We start from the raw sequence: 22,336 nt of genomic DNA, 5'->3' as shown, positions 1-22,336 counted from the left end.
AAGATGCTCAGGTTAGGGCTATTTGATTGGTTATTGAAGTTTGCAGAATTTTTTAGGAACATGGTAGCAATCTGGAGTGGTGCACAATCAAGTTTCGTAAGAGTTTGATATCATGTATGTAACTGATGTTGCTTATTTTTGGATAAGTCTATTTGTTTGGAAATTTAAGATTCCTTCCAAAATCAAGGTTTTTCTCTGCATTGCAGTCCTTACAAGAATTAAGACCATTGACCTTCTTCAGAAAAGAAGGGCAAATAATATTTATTTCCTAATGTCTGCTCTGTAGGGTGGTGGCTGCATTTTGTTTTTGATTACTATTGTTCATTGGAGATCTGAAATTATATTATTTGGTTTTTTTGGGGAGCAATTGGTTTGCCCTTCTTTGGAGAGTATGCTTTCTCTTTCTTTTAGGGAGTTTGGTGAAGGGAGGGAGTGAATCTGTAAACTCTGCTTACCTAGACTTTTCCAAAGCAATTAAGAATTGGAGCTTGAATAATATTTGAACTTTGTAATGCTATGATCATCTTTGAGCACGGTTTACTTGAATGAAATTAAGTCTTAGAATGGCCAATAAGTATTTTACTAATCATATATGAATTTCAGATGTTATTTGTACTTTTCTAATTTCTCTATTTTTTCAATATAGATGTAATCATTTATTTAGTTCATATAAAAATAAAAATCTCAATGCCTTATGCTTCTAATGCCTTGAGGCTTGCACCTGTCATCGTGGTAGGGAGAACGCATGTGTTCTGATACAAGGGGAAAAGCATAATGCTTAATCCTACCAAGCTCATAACCAAGGACTCTAGAAATAAGAAGCCAGTCCTGCAGTCCCTGTTAGGAAAGGATTCCATATACTAGACTGTATGGCGTTTGAGAAAGAGAGGTTGAAGAGTGGGTTCTTGTTAGCTATTGTAGTCAAAGGGGGGGGGGGGGGGGGGTTTGAAGGTCAATGAATTATTCACTAGTGTTCAAATGTTGTCTCTTATGGGCTCCCTAGTGAGTTGCTGTGTATGAAAAATATTCAGCATGCTATATATTTGGTTCCTGGATCCCAGTTACCTAGTCTTCCCCACTGAAGATTAAATTCAACAGAGCGTGCTAACTTGAATAGGCAGGTAGGAGAAAAATAGAGAATTGGGACTTAGTGGCTAGTGCTACTTATTGTTGAGTTGCTTATAGTATTTTTGTGAATAGGTCCATAGATGAGTCTTCTTGAGTTTGTCTCAGTTACTAATCCTGTGCATTTAGGTTCCCTTGATGCCAAAGGCCAGGATTCGAAGCCTGTTCAGGCTTTTGTACGTCATATCCATGAGTTTGTGTTTTGAGGTGAGGCAAAAACATGCCATGAGTAATATGGTTTGTAAACTTGCTGTGCAAGTAGGATTAGAGAATCTAATGTGGGTGATAGTGTCATATTGTCATGGTTCACATTAGACTTGAATGCTACCCCATAAATTCCTTTAGAGTGTTCCATGTCTGCGCCTTTGGCAGTTCTTTGTCCTTAAGAAAAATTGGATCTAATGCATATTTACTTGAGTTTCTTGAACATATGATCATTAATCAAGTTTCCAACGTCGAGGATTTAACAACTTACTGAAGCACTTTTGAGCATGCTGTGTTGTCATCCAGTGCTCATGTAGATTCTATAGTTCCTCAAGCTCCTCCTGTTTTTCTCAGCCACAGGACACTGTCGAGGCTATTCTAGATGACGGGTTATAATTTCTCCTCAGGTTGTTTTCTTTCTTTTTCCAATATTTGGTTGAGTGGAGAGGTTGTGCTGCTTTGGAAGCTACATGGCTTGGTCTGGTTGCAGTTCATGAGTGGGCTTTTGAGCTGTTAAGGTTATATCTTGAATTACGCTCTCTGGAGTTGAGTTCCTTGCAGATGGGGGAGTAGGATGGCAAACTATCCTTATCGTTTAGGCCACTTGTTTGGTACACATATTTTTACAATACATTTAGGACAATATGCTTGAGTTTAGACATTGTGCTGGGTAATTCTATGTATTATGTGTTTTAGCCAATTGTAGGGTATAAATACTCAATAGTATGCATGAGACAGTTTTTGATCTGTTTGAATTTTGCAAGTGTTCTTTCTTCCCTCCCTCTCTATGCACAGTTTTTCTTTTCTTCTTTTCTTTGTCCTTCTTTCTTCGTCCCTTCTCGTCCCTTCTCTCCTGCATTTCTGTTATTATTCCTTTAATTCCACCTTGTCCTGCGTCAGGGGACCAATAAATTAGCTTTCTTTACTTGCGAGACAGTCTTGGAGAGTGTCCTCATTATTGACAATTTACAAGATACTGGTTTTAGCATATACTTTTGTGCAAAATGGAGAATCTGTTGGTGTCCATCACCAGCTCTTTCACTGTTCTTTGGCCGAGAACTTTGGGTGACTACAGTCTCTGCAGTGGGTCTTTCTTGGGTTAAGGCTGGTACTACTGGCAATGTGTTGCCTTTGTTGGGAATTAGAGTCTGCACTAAAAAGAAAGAAAACTGCACAGCTAATTCCCCCCACAATTATTTTTGGATTGTGTGAAGTGAGAGAAATAGAAGAGCCTTTGAAGGAAAGGAAACCTGTCTTGTTTGGTTCAAGGTCAGATGGTTGAAAAACTTAACTTTCTAGTATTCTGGTAATTATCAAGCGGATGTGAATGCTATTTTATATATTTGATTTTTTGAATTGTAAGCAATTTGTAGTTGGGTTTGTGTCTCCTATCGTTGAATCAGTTCTGTATTACCGAGCAGAAAAAGGGGATGGTACTTTACCAACACCCATTTATTCAGAGCACAGGGTGGATGAGGAAGCATTGAGGCTCAAGAAATTTTGGATAAAATGGGCTTTGACCTTGATGGGTCCTGGAGGTTAGGAAGTTAGGTTGAATGCGGGAAGAGTAAGAAGAAAAAGCGGAAAAAAAACTGGATAATTTGAAATGCTCCGTTAATTATGATGGCAATGATTTGAAATATTTAAATGAATTTGTTCTGAATTTTTGCTTTCCTTTTTGTCTCAGCTTTGAGGGCTTCTCGTCTTCCATAGACGACAAAATGTCTTAATACAAAGATAAACAATGGTGCACTGTCTGGACAGCACTTTATTTTATTTATTATACATGTTGCATGATTTTTAAGCCTTAATCTTGATGATGGAAGAAAAATGAGATTTCTGATTTTCGAGTTGAAATTTTATTTGTTTGGATTAACATATGGATAGAATTTAGGAAAGTTGTCATCCTCATCATTTATGCTATATCAATTGATGCAATGTTAATTTTAAAAAATGCTCGTGAATATTATGATTTCCTTCAGGTCATAGGAATGACTTATGGGTGTGGAACATGATGGATGTGATTATTGAAACTATCAAAGTATCGTGTGAATGGCCGAATGATTTGGCCATGAGTTCTGTATATTATATATAGACTTTACAAGAATGCTATACATGGGAAGTAAATAAGGTCTAGCATGATTCTAGCCCTATACATGTGAACTATAATCTGTCAAGCCCTATACATGCAAACTAAATATGTGCTAACTGTACAAAATAATGAATTGAAAAATAAGGAAATAATGTGGGCTAAAGTAAGGAAAGAAATCTTTTGCTTTGCTGTTTGTTGTTCCGTTGACAGCGCCCCTCAAATTGATGCAGGTTGATCAACAAGCATCAATTTGTTACTTAGGAAGCAATGTCGATGACGAGTGAGAGCCTTGGTGAAGGTATCCGCAATTTGTAATTCAGTGGAAATGTGTGGAAGAGTGATAACACAAGCTTCAAGTGCTTCACAGATAGAGTGAAAATTGACTTCAATATGCTTCGTGCACTCATGATAGAAAGGATTGGTCGTGATCTTTATAGCACCCTTATTATCAGCATGTAGAGGTGTAGGATTGGTCTCTAAAAAATCTAGCTTAGCAAGCAAACCTCGATGCCAAATAATTTCAGAACAAGCAAGAGACATCGCTTGGTATTCAGATTCCGTCGATGACTTAGAAACTTTGTCTTGCTTCTTACTCTTCCAGGAGATCATTACATCACCTAAGAACACACACCAACCAGTGATGGAGCGACGTGTATCTGCACAACCAGCCCAATCATCATCGCTATAAGCAGCAAGGCTGCCTGTAGGTAAGAATAAACCTCGGGTAGAAGTGCCTTGAACATAGCGTATGATCGTACAGACAACGGCCAAATGAAGATGACGAGGAGTCTGAAGAAACTAGCTGACTTGCTGTATAGCAAAAGAAATGTTTGGTCTAGTAATGGTGAGATAGACAAGACTACTCACCAACTTCCGATATAAACTGGGATTAGCAAATAAGTCACCCTCCTCTTTGCGAAGCTTGACATTTAATTCCATGGGAGTATCAACAGAAGTACCCTTCTGAAGGCCAGCTGTGGCCACCAAGTCACTTGCATACTTATGTTGATTGAGTGAAATACCTGAGTGACTATGATTCGCCTCAAGACCAAGAAAATATGTCAGAGACCCAAGATCTTTCATATGAAAGGACTCTGAGAGATGAGTCTTGAGCTGAGCAAGTAAAGCAGAATCGGAACCAGTAATCACAATATCATCAACATAAACCAAAATAACAACAATACCCATGTCTGATTTCCGAAGAAATAATGAAGTGTCATACTTGCTCTGCTTGAATGAAAATTGTAATAAAGTGGTGCAAAATTTATGAAATCAGGCACTCAGAGTTTGTTCGAGACCATAAAGAGAGCAACGAAGCTTACACACATGAAAGTCGGAGAGGGAAACAAGCTCGGGCGGGGCTTCATATAAATACACTCTTTAAGATCCCCGTGAAGAAAAGCATTATTGACATCCATTTGATGTAGTGACCAATCACTGGAAGCAACAATAGCAAGAATCATACGAACAATAGTCATCTTAGCCACAGGAGCAAAAGTCTCTTCATAATTGACACCATATTCTTGATTATTCCCAAGTGCAACAAGGCAAGCTTTGAAACGATCCAGACTTCCATCAGATCGGACCTTGACTGAGTAAACCCATTTACAACCCAGAGGAACAATGGTGGGATGACAAGGCTCAATGTCCCATGTGTGATTGGCCTCTAGAGCGGCAATTTCTTCCTACATAGCTTGTCGACAACAATAATGCTTGGCAACGTGTGAGTAGGATGTGGGAATATCTAAATTGGACAAAGTAGTAGTTAGAGCTGAAACAGAATTGCCAAAACTTGAAGAGGGAAACCCATACCTATCTGGGGGTACAGACACTCGAGAAGAGTGACACACCAAAGGCTTTGGAGGTGCTGCAAGTGACTGAATCTGGAGCGTGGTACGATAAGATATCGGATGAGCTACCGAAAGAGACTGTGGGCGGGAGCATCGCGTATACACAATACTTGGTTTAAAATGAGAACTGACTTGATGAGGATCTAAGAACTGCTCCTCAAAGGAGAGGAGAATCACAGTAGAAGAGCAGGGTACTAGGATTTCCGTGTTCAACCAAACATTGACATGGTCATCTTCTTGAAATGTCTACTAGGATTTCCATGTTCAACCAAACATTGACATGGGAATCTTATGTACACTTTTAAGAATCTTATGTACACTCTTAAGAATTTTTGATAATGTGACCCTTCTTCTTGCAATAAGAGCAGAATTTCTTGGAACAATTAGCAGCGATATGCCCAAATTCTTTGCAACAAAAACATTGCAAGGTAGTAGAATGCGCAGGCGGTCCTCCTCGTTGAGCAGCATAAGCCACAGGGACAAACCTTGAACTACCCTGAGATTGTTCCTGAGTAACTTGAGTACTAAGCCATTGTTCTTCACGAAGTAACTCACCAAAACAAACATCAAGAGAAGGAACAGAAGAGTGATTTAGTAGAGACGAACGAATAGATTCATACTTGGGGCGGAGTTTCATAAGAAACTGATCACCATGACTAATCTCGTGAAGACGTTGAATAATGGGAAGAAAGGCAACAGGAACATTCGCAGTAGCCAGATCAGAATATTCATTCCAAAGAGTCGGAAACCCCGAATATTAGTCTTGGATGGAACGATTGTCATGTTGAAACATGGCAATTACATGCTCTAAGTGAAAACAACGGGCACCGTTATCTTGATGATATACTGTTTTTAAATAAGTCCACATGGATTGAGCGGTGCAATAAGGTTGCAAGTTGGGGACAATGTGGCTCAACCGGGCCAAGAAGCCAAGACGTAATCTGAGCATCAAGCACAGCCCATGAGGGACAAGCCGCTGAATCCTTGGCACCAAGCACAGCCCATGAAGGACAAGCTGTTGACTCCTTGGATTCTTTTGCTTTGCTGTTTCGTTGACAGAATCATCCCTTACTATTTGTCAAAATTACCTGAAAGTTTCATATCAGAATAATATTTTTTAAGAAGTATGGTTGGCAAATATGAAGATAATAACAATGGAGATGAAGTTTGGACTCTTTACATTTTATAGGACAATTGATGTTGACTTTGTTCTTGGGTGGTTGATTTGTTCATGTCATGAATATGCTGATTAATTGAGTTTTTGTTGCTATCTTTTATATGTGTTTGTTTTTGGTCATTCTCTTCATCTATAGTGGGAAAAAAATTCCACAGAAATCTGTACTATATTTATTTATTAAAAATTAAACCTATTGGCCAATGACTTAGAGATCATTTGTCTTAGTTATGCCAAAAAAGGGGATGTCAAAAGCAATCTCTGTGTGTGTGCGTGTGTTTTTACGTATTTGTATAATCTTCATTCCATGCCAAGTTAAAGCATCTTGTATTGCAACCTAATTTCTATTCATACACTTGTATACGTGTATATAGTATCATTGTTTCTTGTTAAGTTAAAGAATTTATGTTGCTAGTGTCAACAGAACAACAAACAGCAAAGCAAAAGATTTCTTCCTTACTTCAGCCCACAATTATTTCCTTATTTTTCAATTCATTATTTTGTACAGTTTGCATATATTTAGTTTATATGTATAGGGCTTGACAGATTATAGTTTACATGTATAGGGCTAGAATCATGCTAGACTTTATTTACTTTCCATGTATAGCATTCTTGTAAAGTCTATATTTAATATATAGAACTCAAGGCCAAATCATTCGGCCATTCACACAATACTTTGACATGGTATCAGAGCTAGCCGACTGCTAAGTTTTTTTTCCCCTTCAAATTTTTGTCTTCTCGGTTTCGTGGCTGTTGTATTTTCTTTTTTTTTTCCTCTCTTCTGGAATTTTTTGTTCTCTGTTCTTTCGGTGCTTCTGTGGCTGAGTGGCTGTCGGTACAACAGGTTTTCTGGTTTGCCATTTAATTTAGTGCAGGCAACAACTTTCTGTTGCTGTTCTTGGTGCTTCTCTGTCTTGGCACAGCAGGTTTCTGTCCTTGTGCTTCTCAGCAAGCAGGCAACAGCTTTCTGTTGCTGTTTGTGACTCTCGGCAAGCAGGCAACAACTTTCTGTTGCTGTTTCTGGTACTTCTCTGTCTCGGCACAGCAGGTTTCTGTCCTTGTGATTCTCGGCACGGCAGGTTTCTTGGTTCAAGATTTATTTTTTTAAGTGCAGGAAGGTTGGTCTTGGTTCTTTCTGTTGCTGTTAATGGTGCTTTTCTATCCTTGTGATTCTTGGCACAGCAGGTTTTTTTTTGGTTCAAGATTTTTTTTTAGTGCAGGCAGGTTGTTCTTGGTTTTCTTTGTACCTGCATTGTTTATTTTTTGGGCTTCTAAATTTTTGGTGGTCTTTTTCTTTCAGCACAGTCTGTTTTTTTGAGCTTCTCGATTTTCTCCTTTATTTAGCATGGACTCCACATCTATGTGTGTCAAGTTTACAGGAAACAATTATTCTATGTGGACTTTTCAATTTGAACTTTTTTTGAAAGGAAAAAATTTTTGGGCTCATATTGATGGTATGGTTTGTGCACCCAATCCTGATAAATCCAAGGAGTCAGCGGCTTCTCCTTCATGGGCTTTGCTTGGTGCCAAGGATTCAGCGGCTTGTCCTTCATGGGCTGTGCTTGATGCTCGGATTATGTCTTGGCTTCTTGGCTCAGTTGAGTCACATATTGTCCCCAACTTGCTACCGCTCAATCCATGTGGACTTATTTAAAAATAGTATATTATTAAGATAACGGTGCCTATCGTTTTCAATTAGAGCATGTGATTGCCATGTTTCAATATGACAATCGTTCCATCCAAGACTATATTCGGGGTTTCTGACTCTTTGGAACGAATATTCTGATTTGGTTGCTACGGATGTTCCTGTTGCTTCTCTTCCTATTATTCAATGTTTTCATGAGACTAGTCGTCGTGATTAGTTTCTTATGAAACTCTGTCTTGAGTATGAATCTGTTCGCTCGTCTCTGTTGAATCGCTCTCCTGTTCCTTCTCTTGATGTTTGTTTTGGTGAGTTACTTAGTGAAGAACAATGGCTTAGTTTCAAGTTACTTTGGCACAATCTCATGGTAGTTTAGGGTCTATCCCTGTGACTTATGCTGCTCAACGACGAGGACTGCCTGCGCATTCTAGCACCTTGCAATGTTTTGCTGCAAAGAATTTGAGCATATTGCTGCTAATTGTTCCAAGAAATTCAAGTCTTATACAAGAAGAGTCACATTATCAAAGACTGTCGTATCTGCCCGCAGAATCGCCAGGTCCAGGTAGTATAGACTTCTGTTAATGTACCCCCCACATTGACTTTTGCGGCCCCTGGCTCTTCTTTAGGTGACTCCTCTGTTCCTACACCTCCTATAGTGAATTATTGCACACTCGAAATGGTGTAACAGATGCTAATTCGGCATTATCAGCAATAGGGCTCCAAGGTAACAATTCTACTATACTCTGATATGTGGACTCGGGTGGGTCTAATCACATAACGAATAATCCCACTACCCTGTGTCATGTTCGGCCCTACGCTAGTCAATTTGTTTATTTAGACTGCCAATGGCAGTTCTTTGCCAATAGCTGCTGTTGGAGATGCCTCTTCTAAGTTCATTGATGTGTTTCTTGCTCCTTAGCTTTCCACGAATCTTAATTCTGTTGGTCAATTAGTTGATAACAATTGTGCTGTTAATTTTTCTGGTAATGATTGTGTTGTGGAGGACCAAGTAACGGGGGAGCCGATCGCAAAGGGACCTAAAGTGGGGCGCTTGTTTCCACTACTTTTGCCTGTTCCAGCACATTCTCCAGTTTCTTCTATTAATTCTTTTGCTTGTAATAATGTTTTAGATCTTAGTATGGTGTGGCATCGTCGTTTAGGCCATCCCAATACTCAGATCTTATCTTATTTATTGAAATCTGGTTTACTTGGTAATAAAGAACGTTCTTCTTTATCTTTTGAGTGTGCCTTTTGCAAACTTGGTAAAAGCAAAACTCTTCTCTTCCCTTTGCATACTAGTAGAGCTTCTTAGTGCTTTGATCTTATCTATAGTGATGTTTGGGGACCTTCCCCGGTTAGTTCACATAAAAAATTTAAATACTATGTGACTTTCATTGATGATCATAACATATTTACTTGGGTCTACTTTCTTCGCTCTAAATCTGAGGTTTCTCGTACTGTCACTGAGTTTTTAGCGTATGTTGACAATCAATTTTTTGCTTCTATTAAGACATTCTGCAAAGATTCTGGTGGTGAATATGTGTCTACTGAGTTTCATGCATTTTTTGCTTCTAAAGGTATTATTCATCAACATTCATGTCCCGCTACTCCTTAACAGAATGGAGTAGCTGAACGGAAAAATCGTCATCTCCTAGACGTGTTACGTACTCTCTTGCTGGAATCCTCTGCTCTATCCTTGATGTCAGTTGAGGCTCTGAAAACTGCTACTTGATTTATCGTTTTCCTTCTCAAGTCCTACTGAGTCTCCCTATTTCCGCTTATTTGCTAAGCAACCTAGTTACAATAACTTCCGTACCTTTGGTTGTGTATGTTTTGTTCATTTACCTCATGAGCATGGTTCGAAATCGCGGTAGTGGGTAACGTCGCGTAACCGTCTCGAGTGTTGTGGGACGTGGGAGACGCGGGTGTTACGTAACGGGCAGCGGGCGTAACGGCTGTGAATTTTTTTCACGCATGCACAACCATGCCAAAATCGAAAAATAAGCATGAAATCCATTAATGCATGATTTTTAATGAATTTTGACAACCTTCATTCAACCTACAAATGCTTTTTAATAGGCATTATGATTTTTATATTAATTTTAGTGCGCTGCTTACAAAAAAAGGCATATTTTTTTAAAGTTTGCATTAGTTTAATGGGTAAAAAAGATGTAGAAATGTAATTAAAATGAAGAATCAATTGATTAAAGACATAAAGTTACTTAAAATGAGTCAATAGACCCAATAATTTATATTACAATACAATAATTTATATTACAATTTACAATTTAAAAAAATAAATATGGAATTGTAAATCTTACAATTTAATTATTTAAATGGTAGTGTACTTGAGTCACTTGAGACTTGACTAATTGTGTAGAAATAAGGATTTATTATAAATTTTAGATCTAATATTAAATTATTAATAGTCAAGGTATTTAAAAAAATAATTATGTAGAATATTAATTAATAATTTTTTACTAAATCTGTACTCTAACTCTCTAAGTAACTTTATAAATTTTATGTTTTAATAATTTTATACTAATTTTTTTGTTTTAATTAATAAATTCTACTTATATAATCATTTATAAATTTGCATACTAATTAAATAATAAATATAAACTGAAATTATAAAATAAACTAAATTATTAATTTAGAATAAATTGGTAATTTACAATTACATTAACCAATGAAGTAGAAGAACTGAAGAAACATACCCACTCCCGAGTCCCGAGCCCCCACCGAAGCTGCAACCTGCAAGCCCCCAAAATTTGGGGGAATCGAAGGCTTCAAAACTTATTTTTGGAGCTGCAACTGTGAGCCTGCGAATGGAGGCGACCTGCAGAGCACAGCTCCTTCAAGCGACAAATCGAAGATTGGAAGCTGATTTTTGGGTTCTTACATTGGACAAAGGAGATGAACTGACGAAGAGGGAAAAATCAAACACCTTGAAGACGAACTGCCAGTCAGCTGACCTGCGATGGCTGCGAACTGCGAAGGACATCTTCAAGGCAAAAATCGAAGCTGATTTTGGGGATTTTGAAGCTTCAGATCAGTAGATTGAAGCTGTACGAAAGAGACGAAGAGTGAAAGAGGGAATAGCACAACAAATCGAAGCTTTGAAGCTGCTTTCATTTCTTTGGAGGCTTCAAATGAGGAGATCTAAGCTAGATGATGGAGAGAAACACACAAAATGAAGCAGATTTGAGGAGATAAGGAAGGTACACAGTAGTGTAAGGGGCTGTCGGCTGTAATGTGTCGTAACGGACGTTACGGGTCGTAACGTTAGTGTAACGGCCCTTATGGGCTGTTACGGTTCTGTAACGGTCGTTACGCAAGTGAATTTTCTGCTCACCGCTAATGCGGGCTGTAACGGTATCGGAGAGATGATTTTCCATTACGTAACGGCCGTTATTTAATACCATGCTCATGAGTGACATAAATTATTTGCTCAATCTCTTCGATGTGCATTCTTGGGATATTGTGTGTGTCAAAAGGGATATGTTTGCTATGATCCTACATTACATCGTACACCCATTTCTAAGAATGTTATTTTCTTTGAAAATCACCATTTCTTTTCTGTGTCCTCTGTACCCTGCTCTTCTATTGTGATTCTCCCCTCCTTTGAGGAGCAGTTCTTGGATCCTCATCAAGTTTTAAATTAGGTATTGTGTATACACGATGCTCCCGCCCACAGTCTCTTCTGGTAGTTCATTCGATATCTGATCCTACCACGCTTCAGATTTAGTTAGTTGCAGCACCTCTAGAGCATTTGGTATGTAGCTCTTCTCGAGTGTTTGTACCCCCGGATAGGTATGGGTTTCCCTTTTCAAGTTTTGGCAATTCTGTTTCAGCTCTTACTGCTGCATTGTCCAATTTAGATATACTCACATCCTACTCACACGTTGCCAAGCATGATTGTTGGTGACAAGCTATGCAGGAAGAAATTGCTGCTCTAGAGGCCAATCACACCTGGGACATTGAGCCTTGTCCTCTCACCATTGTTCCTCTGGGTTGTAAATGGGATTACTCGGTCAAGGTCTGATTTGATGGAAGTCTGGATCGTTTCAAAGCTCGCCTTGTTGCACTTGGGAATAATCAGGAATATGGTGTCAATTATGAAGAGACCTTTGCTTTTGTGGCTAAGATGCCTACCGTTTGTACGATTCTGGCTATTGTTGCTTACAGTGATTGACCACTACATCAAATGGATGTCAAGAATGCTTTTCTTCACGGGGATCTTAAAGAGGGTATTTATGTGAAGCCACCCTTAGGTTTGTTTCCCTCTCTGACTTCACATGTGTGTATGCTTCGTCGCTCTCTTTATGGTCTCAAACAAGCTCCGAGGGCCTGGTTGATAAATTCCGTACCACTTTCATTCAAGCAGAGCAAGTATGACACTTCATTGTTTCTTCGGAAATCAGACATGGTTATTGTTGTTCTTTTGGTTTATGTTGATGATATTGCGATTACTGGTTCCGATTCTGCTTTACTTGCTCAGTTCAAGACTCATCTCTCAGAGTCATTTCATATGAAAGATCTTGCGTCTCGCATATTTTCTTGGTCTTATGGTGAATCGTAGTCACTTAGGTATTTCACTCAATCAACATAAGCATGCCAGTGGCTTGGTGGCCACAACTGGCTTTCAAAAGGGTGACTTGTTGATACTCTTATGGAATTAAATGTCAAGCTTTGCAAAGAGGAGGGTGACTTGCTGATCCCAGTTTATACCAGAAGTTGGTGGGTAGTCTTGTCTATCTCACCGTTACTAGACTAGACATTTCTTTTGCTGTATAGCAAGTCAACCAGTTTCTCCAAACTCCTCGTCATCTTCATTTGGCTGCTGTCCGTAGTATCATACGCTATGTTCAAGGCACTTTTGCCTGTGGTTTATTCTTCCCTGCAAGCAATTCTACTCGCCTTGCTGCTTATAGGGATGCTGATTGGGCTGGTTGTGCGGATACACATCGCTCTATCACTAGTTGGTGTGTGTTCTTAGGTGATGCATTGATCTCTTGGAAGAGTAAGAAGCAAGACAGAGTTTCTAAGTCATCGATGGAATTTGAATACTGGGTGATGTCTCTTGCTTGTTCTGAAATTATTTGGTTTCGATGTTTGGTTGTTGAGCTAGACTTTTTTGAGACCGATCCTACACCTCTACATGCTGATAATACGAGCGCTACCCAGATCACGGCCAATCCTATCTATCATGAGTGCACGAAGCATATTGAAGTCGATTGTCACTCTATCCGTGAAGCATTTGAAGCTTGTGTTATCACTCTTCCACACATATCCACTGAATTACAAATTGCGGATATCTTCACCAAGGCTCTCACTCGTCATCGACATTGCTTCCTAAGTAACAAATTGATGCTTGTTGATCAGCCCGCATCAATTTGAGGGGGGCTGTCAATGGAACAGCAAACAGCGAAGCAAAAGATTTCTTTCCTTGCTTCAGCCCACAATTATTTCCTTATTTTTCAATTCATTATTTTCTACAGTTAGCATATATTTAGCTTACATGTATAGGGCTTGACAGATTGCAGTTTACATGCTAGACCTTATTTATTCCATGTATAGCATTCTTGTAAAGTCTATATATAATATACAGAACTCAAGGTCAAATCATTTGGCCATTCACACAATACTTTGACAGCTAGTCAGTTCAGGAAGTTTTACCTCTTCCATTTGTAAATTTTTATGAATTTCACATAGGGATGAATTTTCACTTTTTACCTTTGCTGTTGCTTAAAGCCTTTTGCTAGGTGCAGTTCTCCATGTGCTTATACTGTGTGCTTAAAGTGCTTGCTCATAAGTTGGAGATTTTTATTTCTGATTATAGGTTTCTTGAGATCTTCTTGTTTAAACATTCTTCAATTTATCTCCTCTGTTTATTTTTCTTTTTTTTTTTTCTAATTTTTTTTAAAGGTGGGGGGAGGGGGGAGTGTTCAGGTTTGGGGACGAGCAACAGATGTCCAAACAGTGGTGGCGTCCCACCTATGACTGTTATTGTTACTCAAGCTTAGTTCAATTGACAACCCCTTGGAGATTTTAAACTTTAATCTATATATCTCTTCTTGTTCATATTCATTTTGATACTTGTAACAGATTGGTGTATTTGCTATTTCTCAGAATTTTGACAAAATATAAGAGAAAAATTGATATTGGACACCAGAAAACTTATGCTATTCTTAACTTATTAACTGTGACATTTCTAACTCTTTCTTTTTTTTTTTTCTTTCTTTTGTGCTTTAATTGGAGGATTTCTCATCCTCATTTTATTGTAATTATGTTATTTTAATAGAATTGTTCTATTATCTAAAAAACGCTTATTAACTCTGACGTTTCAGCCCCCCCTGGCCTAGATACTCCTTTAGCTGAAGCGAAGACTGCAAGAGTTGGTGATGAAGATGAAGAGTATGCTCATATAATGTCTAAGTTGGAAGAACTTGAGAAAGAGGAGCTTGCAGCAGAAAATGTCAACAAAGATTATAATAATGGGCAAATTGAGGCTGACTGTGGTCACACTATAAGCCAGCAGTCAGGTCATGATTCTCAGAGTTCAGAGGTATTGCTTAGGATTGTTGGCTGTGCCTACAGATTGGAACAAAATGGTTATTCTAATGTGCAATATTTGGATGAATTGAGCATTCACTTCCAAATTCCATTTACTGATTAAACAGGAGCATCAGCTAACCCATGCACCACCAACATTGAAGGATGAATATAGAACCACCAAAGACTTCTCAAGTGAAAATCGGCAGGATCTTTCTGATCAGTTAAATGTAAGAAATTGGATGTTTTTATCTCCTTTTCTTTCTTCATGTTATTGTCTGCTCTTTGTTGTTGTTTAATATAATGTTTTCAAACATCTAATTTGTGCATATTTAAAATGCAGTTTGAAGGTTTGATGATTCAACCTATAAGCAAAGGTCAGTTCCTTAGTTTTCCATTATGCTATTTGTCTTTGATTCATGCTTGCCAGCTTGATTATACTGAAGGAAATGTGCTTAAAAGAAACAGGTGTACTTTTTGAAAATCTTCACAAATCACAAAATTAGGTGCTACTTTTGTTAAGATTGACTCGTTGACTTATGACTGTAAATTCCAAACTGATATGCTATCCTTGTTAAATATTTTTAAAGGGTATACCTGTTATCTAATTATTTCACAGAAAAGAAAAAGTTGTGTGCACAATTTAAAATTTTTGTAATGAACTTGTCCATTACACTCTTGCAATGTAGGCTCCTAATGCTTATTAAAGTTGCAAGTGATAAATTTCTGATGCAACTTGGGTTCTGCTTAATGATTAGTTATTTTTTAGAACAAATGCTTAAGCTGTTGAGTCATCATTTATTTGAATTATTTTTTCCGGACAATTACAGCTAAATGCTTTGGGAGACTTTCTAGTGTCTCTCAATTCTGGGAGATGGTCTTTCTTGGTGTAAAGGTTATTTCTGACCACTATTGGTGTTAATAAAGCTTCAATGTGCATGTTGGTGGACCAAAATTTGATTCTGATTCTGTGTTATTGAATTATGTGTTAATAAGAAAGCTCTAGTAGATTTGATGATTACCTAGAATTTTTAATGTTGATCAATCTATTCTGTTTTGCCCATGTGGTCCTTTTCTGTTAGAGAAACCTGCCCCTTGATATTTAATTTTTTAGGCAATCTATTTCTGGTTGTAAAGTTTTCCGATTAATGAGCATCTTGTTCCTACCAATAGCGGTAGGGGATGTTTGGTTTGTGGCATAAAAAACATTCCCATGTAATAACATTCTCGGGAATCTCATTGCTGGAATGAGATGCCTACCTCACGGGAATATTTTGTTTTTCTTTTGCATTTTAAGATTCTTAAGAGTGTACATAAGATTCCCATGTCAATGTTTGGTTGAACTTGGAAATCCTAGTAGACATTTCAAGAAGATGATCAATATACCCTTGATATGTGTTTATCCAACATACGAAGAATAATTATAGTTTTCAGCATAAAAATTATTAAGAATTTGTACTTAATTAAATCCATGTCATAAAATTCTCAGCAATAAAATTTTTAAAAAATAAGACTTAAATAATCTAATTAACTGAAATGAGGTAATATGATGTCTAATATATTATTTAACACAATAGTAATATTACTTTCATTCCATTAATAATATATAATAGTGTACTAATATTAGATTATAGGGACATTGTTGTCCAACTTGCCAAAATAATAAGGGGATTTTGTCCAAAATGTAGGATTCACATGGAAATGAAACTTGTGAGGATGAGAATGATAAGCCCATGTTTTGTGGGTATTTTTCATTCCTAGGGCTAGGAATGTTAAGATGCTTGACACATAGGATTTGCATACCCAAACATGGGAGTGAGAGTCCTTGGGCATCATAATCCCAGGAATGTTGAAAGATGCTGCAAACAAGACACCCCCATAATGTCATCTCATCATTTGCCTTAATGGCAGCCTGTTTAGTTTGCAAATTTTTAATTCAGATGAATCTTTGTACGGAAAAAGCTTAGCGCATGGTGCCAGTAATTCCTCTTCTAGTGGGAATGCTTTCGTGGTTCCGGAAGTGAGGGAGAATGTTCAGGCAGTGTCTACATCAAAGAACGAGGTAGTGTTAACTTGTTTCCATACAATGCATGGCATTCTTGCTGCTTTTCTTTGATGTTACTGGCATTTCTTAGCGGCATGAAGACACTGGTTACTGTTTCCGTTTGATTGTGTTAGAGGCTTCAATGTATATTCACATTTTTTATCAATTTATTCTTTATAATTTTCTCAATGGAAATGGTTTTGACTTGTGCCTGGGCCTGCTCATGGTGAGCTAGAAGTATGTCTTAAATGAGCTCGAAGTATGTCTTACTTTTTTGGTTAAAAGTGAGTATTTTTATTTTTCAATGTGGATTGGGTAAAACTAGTGTTGCTAAATGAGAGAAACATGAAAATTGTGAAGGCTTGATATACATTTTGACTCACAAACTAATAGCTCAAGCTTTTAGATAAAGTGGTTATCTAACGAAAATTCCCGGATATCCTAAACATCTTGATGCTTTGTTTCACAGGTTTCTGTTAAGACTTCTAAACTGCGCTGTGATAGCCTCCAGGCACGTTTCCTTGGAATTGTTGTCCACATTTTACCAGTTGGATGAAAAAGGACTTTTTAGCTAATTATTTTTCAGTTTTATTCATGCAGGCTTTTACTGGTTCCATTGTGGAGCACTCGCACAACATACAAACGAATTCAAGAGAACAAATTGCTGCTTCTTCGCAGGTATATTGGCAAATTACATCTTCATGAGAATGATGTGGTGCTAACTAACTTGTGGAGTAAATTATATGTTAATGGTGGTTTTGGCTCTTGGCAGGCTTCCAGTTCCCAGCCTTCAAAACCAGTTTCCAGATTCAAGATGCAGAGAAAATAACTGTGTAATGTTACTGCAAGGACAGGAGGGAGATCTAACTTTGTTTGTTTTGGTTTGGGAAATGTGCAGTGCCGAACACAATTGTGTGTAATATAGTCATCAGGATGCTGTAGAATAGCAGTAGCCATTGATATGTCAGCCAATTGCAAGAAATTGAGTGATATTTTCGATCATTGATATTTAACGCTGGGGTGATCATGTTGCGTTGCTGTTTTTCATGTTAACATCTATCTCAAGTAATAACATGCGTTCTATTGTATAGTATAGATAGAAATAATATTGATGTTTTGGAGACAGAAATAGCTAGTAAGCATTGTTAGATCTTTTATTCAGTAGCCATGTAAGTAGTTGGTGAACAATTTTCTCAATCGCTCTATGGCTGGGTGTTATTTGGCATTTTTTTGTTCATAAATAGAAATGAGTCCTCTGGTTAATCCTCAAACCATATGTATTTTTTTTTTTTTTGAGGTGGAAAAAAATAAAAATAAAAATGAGGTACCTAGAATTGAAAATTTAAAACCGAGATATCTTGTATTGTTTTCTGAGAAATTGGGCAAGTAATCCAATCATACGGTGAGAGGAATCGGGCAAGTAATCCAGTCATAAGGTGAGTAAGAGGAGATCGCATAAAACAACTATTTCTAACATTCCTCATGCATGCAGCCAAATACAAAATCCAAGAGATCTTAAATGGTAAGCAATTGTATATTTTATATTTTTGTGTTTGAGAATGCATAGTTTGTAAGCATTTGCGGTAGCTAGGATCTTACAGCAAGCTTTTGAAGATGACAAAGTGACAAAATTCCATAGGTAATAGCGGATAAGCTTCTGCAGAGAGGATGGGACAGGAGACCCTCTCATGCCCAATCTTTTAAAGATTGACAGCATGGTGGTAGGATGATGAAGAATATGAAATTTGGTGTATAAATATTTAGTTTCTTCTTTCCCGGTATGTGTTAGGTTTTAGAAGATTTAGACGATGATGTTGTCCTATCTACTCAATGAAATTGAAATGAATTTATCCTAATTCTACTCTCCTTTTGATTTATATTGGTATATGTCGGCTGCTTGTGCATGAATGAATTTGTTATGTATTCCATTCAATGGGCTTGGTAATGTTGCTGTGAGATTGTAATGTGAATGATGTGGTATGACTGAATTTATTGCAGATTTAAACAACAGATGCACTGAACATAAACATCATGTTTGTTTTATGAAAAGTTTGATTCTATTCCATTCGTTTTCATTTCATTCTTTTTGTACCAAATATGTGATTAATGATTTGCAAATATAGATGAAAATGAAAGTAGTGGGACTGTTAAGATTAGATCTGTACTTCCTGCATATTTGGTATGTAAGAATGAAATGAAATTGAGGGAATGAAATAAGATTTATGACTTGATTTTGCCAATACTTATAATTTTAATTTTCATTCCATTCATTTCTTACCTGCTCCATTCCATAAACCAAAGATGATGTAAATTCAACAGAAATGTTTGAAAAAATGAATATCCTACCAGTCTACTATAGGTTCAAACAACAGAAAGCAATGTCTGAACACTAGTGCACAAATAAATGTGTGTTTATATATATATATATATAAATTTTTTTTTATCATGGGCATGAACCATATTGGAATTTTTTATTTGATATACCATGAACCTCCTATGTGTACTATTTCTTGGCCTCCTTTCTCCCTTGAACTCTCCTTGATCATTGATGAAATTGACGTGAGATGCAAGCAGTGGGTGGCTTCAGAGATTGCATTGAAGAGTGATGAGTCTGGGAAGGAAGACAAGGAGTGTTGGTGTTTCTGCAAACCGTGATTTTCTTTTCTTATATATTTTTTCTGGATTTTATTTCTCTGTTCATGTTGTAAAGTTGCTCTTTGATTGCATGTTTTTCTGAGCCGCCCAAAATTCCAATATTTTCTTCGTTAGAAACAATTCTTTAGGACAATAGGGCATTAGATTTCATTTCCCCTTTATGTTTAGATGGTAATGCAGGCTGATTTGATTTGCTGATTTTCATTATTTTTAATATAGTATGCATAAAATTCTCTTGAGAAATGAAGAGCCCTATCCAAATATAGGGTAAAAGATTTTGTTGAATTTATTCTGACTATAGAGGGAGACGATGAACACCCCTCCCAAAAAAACAAAAAGTGTAGAAATCCCGAGTATCTTGGAGTGATTTAGGGGGTATTTATGTAGAGGATTGTATATTATTGAGAGAAATTATTTTAGGAAATTGTTTCCATATTTAGAATACCTGATTGTGTTATAAATAGTGTGTATCGATTTGTACAAAATTTTATTGAAGAAATACAGAAAACCTATTCTGATTTCATGGTATCAGAGTTATGGTTTCAAAGTCCTAGTTAGCAATGGCCGAAGGAGCAGTCAACAACAGAGGGTCGAGCACCTTTGAAGCTCTCGATGGCGAGACTGGAGCCACCTCAACTGTGGGTTCGAATGGGCTAGACAACTTGTCCTTTCCACTCTCGGTGGAGAAACTGAATGGAAAAATTTCCGTGAATGGGCTTAATTAATCAAACTTGTGATTGACGACAAAAGAAAGTTAGGCTACCTTACCAACGAGAGGAAGAAGCCCGCCTCAACCGACGTTGCAGCTCTATAGAAGTGGAAGTCCAAGAACTACATGGTGACTGCGTGGCTCATAAACTCCACGAAACCTTCAATTGATAAGACCTATCTGTTCCTAGCGATGGCAAAGGATATCTGGGATGCTGTTTAAGAGACGTACTCGGACGTTGAAAGCTACTCCTAAATCTTTGAGATTAAGACTCAACTATGGCAAGTGCGGCAAGGAGAGAGAGATGTCACCGACTACTACATGGAGATGACCAATCCTTGGCAAGAACTAGAACTGAGCGTTGAGGAAGAATGGGAATGCCCTAGAGATAGTACTCGATACAAGAGAAGAATTGAGAATGAACGAGTCTTCGAATTCTTGGCCGGACTCAACTGAGACTTGGACAGGGTGCGAGGGAGGATTCTCGACCAACATCCTCTGCCTTCAACTTGGGAAGTCTTCGTGAAGGTGAGGCAAGAGGAGAGTCTTTGCAAGGTCATGTTGAAGGAGCCAATCGGAAATAATGGGCTTGAGATGTCTGTCCTAATTTCGAGAACTCCTGTAGGTATAAGTCAAAAGGCACAGAAAGGGAGACCCTGGTGTGAGCACTGCTGCAAGTAGGGCCACTCAAAAGATAATTGCTGGGAAATGCATGGGAAGCTGGTAGATTGGAAGCCGAGACAGAATCAAAAAAATCATGGCTACCAAGCTGCTATTGATAACTCAGCTGAAAATCCACAAGGTGAGAAAAATAAAAATTCCATTTCAAGCGGTGCATTCAGTCCAGAGCAGTTGGAGCAATTCTATAAAATGTTCTCTACCATTTAAGCATCGGGTCAGTCTTCCACATGTATTCCTTCTAGTTCTTTAGCCCATCGAGGTAATTTTTTGACAACCTTAAATACTATCTCTCATTACAAATTACCATGGATAATTGATTCTGGTGCCTTTGATCATATGACTGATTCTTATCATCTGTTCTCATCCTATTCACCTTGTGTTGGGAATTTGAAAGTTAAAATTGTAGATGGACCACTCTCATCTGTTGTAGGCAAAGGGAGTATTCAAATCTCTGATTCTATAATTCTAAAATCTGCCATATATGTCCCTAGGTTGTCTTGTAATTTGTTATCTATTAGCCAGTTGACAAAAGATTCCAATTGCTTTGCTAAATTGGTTTCCTCTCACTGTGTTTTCCAGGACCTATCATTGAGGAAGACGATTGGTAGCCCTAAGGCGTGTGAAGGACTCTTCTACTTTGAGGAGGCAAATATGAGTGAACAATGTAAAACTGCTATTTGTGATTCTGCATCTCTTTCTAGTGATAGTGAAATTTTGTTATGACATTCTCGAATGGGTAATCCAAATTTTCAATACTTAAGACGTTTATTTCCTTCCATTTGTTCAAATAAAACGTCCTCTGAATTTCAGTGTGAGATTTGTGAACTTGCAAAAAACCAACGTAATTCCTTTCCCCACTACAAGATATAAGGTTATTAGTGACAGTTTTAAACCGTCACTAATAATATAGAAATCGTCATTAATAGTATTGGTCACGCTTTTGTCAGTATTAGTGATGGTTCTAACTTTGTCACCATATCTGCGGATACTAATACTTATTAGTGACAAAATATTCCAACCGTTATCAATGGTGGAGTATTAGTGAAAGAAGACAACTGTCACTAATATTAAAAGACCGTCACTATAAATCATACATATTATTCGCTCAAATTCGTCACTAAAGTCGAAGTATTAGTGACGGTTTAATAACGGTCACTAATATTATACTATTAGTGATGCTCAATAAACCGTCACTAATGTTACACTTTTACTATCTGTTATTAAAACCGTCACTAATAATATACTATTAGTAACGATTATAAAACCGTTACTAATATTGTGCCTTTAGTGACAAATTTGAATGCAGAAAATGTTGATTCTATAGTGACGGTTTTAGAATTTTAATGACGATTAATAAACCGTCACTAAAAGTTCATCTTGCTATTATTAGTAATGGTTTTGCAAACCGTCACTAATACTTTGAATTAGATAACTTTTTTTGAACATTCATGTAAAAACTTGTAATTACATTTTGACATATGTAAAATTAAACTAAAATTACTAATACAAATACAAATTAATATATATATATATACAAATACAAATTGAAATTAAAAGATAAAAAATAATTCTATTCAGAAAGTCTAGAATATAGGAAAACTCAAA

The 22,336-nt window shown here is 37.3% G+C and overlaps 1 protein-coding gene across 2 annotated transcripts in view; it reads left to right on the top strand.

Annotated features, from left to right (window-relative positions):
* LOC131148614 (uncharacterized) overlaps positions 1-17,815 on the top strand; it is a 42,477-nt gene extending 24,662 nt beyond the window's left edge. Inside the window, exons 5-11 of one of the 2 annotated variants that reach the window (XM_058098449.1) lie at positions 14,438-14,655; positions 14,771-14,872; positions 14,986-15,019; positions 16,583-16,704; positions 17,156-17,197; positions 17,287-17,364; positions 17,459-17,815. In XM_058098449.1, the coding sequence (XP_057954432.1) occupies positions 14,438-14,655; positions 14,771-14,872; positions 14,986-15,019; positions 16,583-16,704; positions 17,156-17,197; positions 17,287-17,364; positions 17,459-17,515 (653 nt within the window). In that variant the 3' untranslated portion in view covers positions 17,516-17,815. Of the gene's footprint in view, positions 1-14,437; positions 14,656-14,770; positions 14,873-14,985; positions 15,020-16,582; positions 16,718-17,155; positions 17,198-17,257; positions 17,365-17,458 lie in introns of both variants that reach the window. The other variant, XM_058098450.1, reaches the window with a different exon arrangement.
* Positions 17,816-22,336: the final 4,521 nt, after the last annotated feature.

This window comes from Malania oleifera, chromosome 2 (assembly GCF_029873635.1).
Source record: "Malania oleifera isolate guangnan ecotype guangnan chromosome 2, ASM2987363v1, whole genome shotgun sequence".
Lineage (NCBI taxonomy): Eukaryota > Viridiplantae > Streptophyta > Magnoliopsida > Santalales > Ximeniaceae > Malania > Malania oleifera.
The sequence above is the reverse complement of the archived record's forward strand: the minus strand, read 5'-3'. Positions and strand labels throughout refer to the sequence as shown.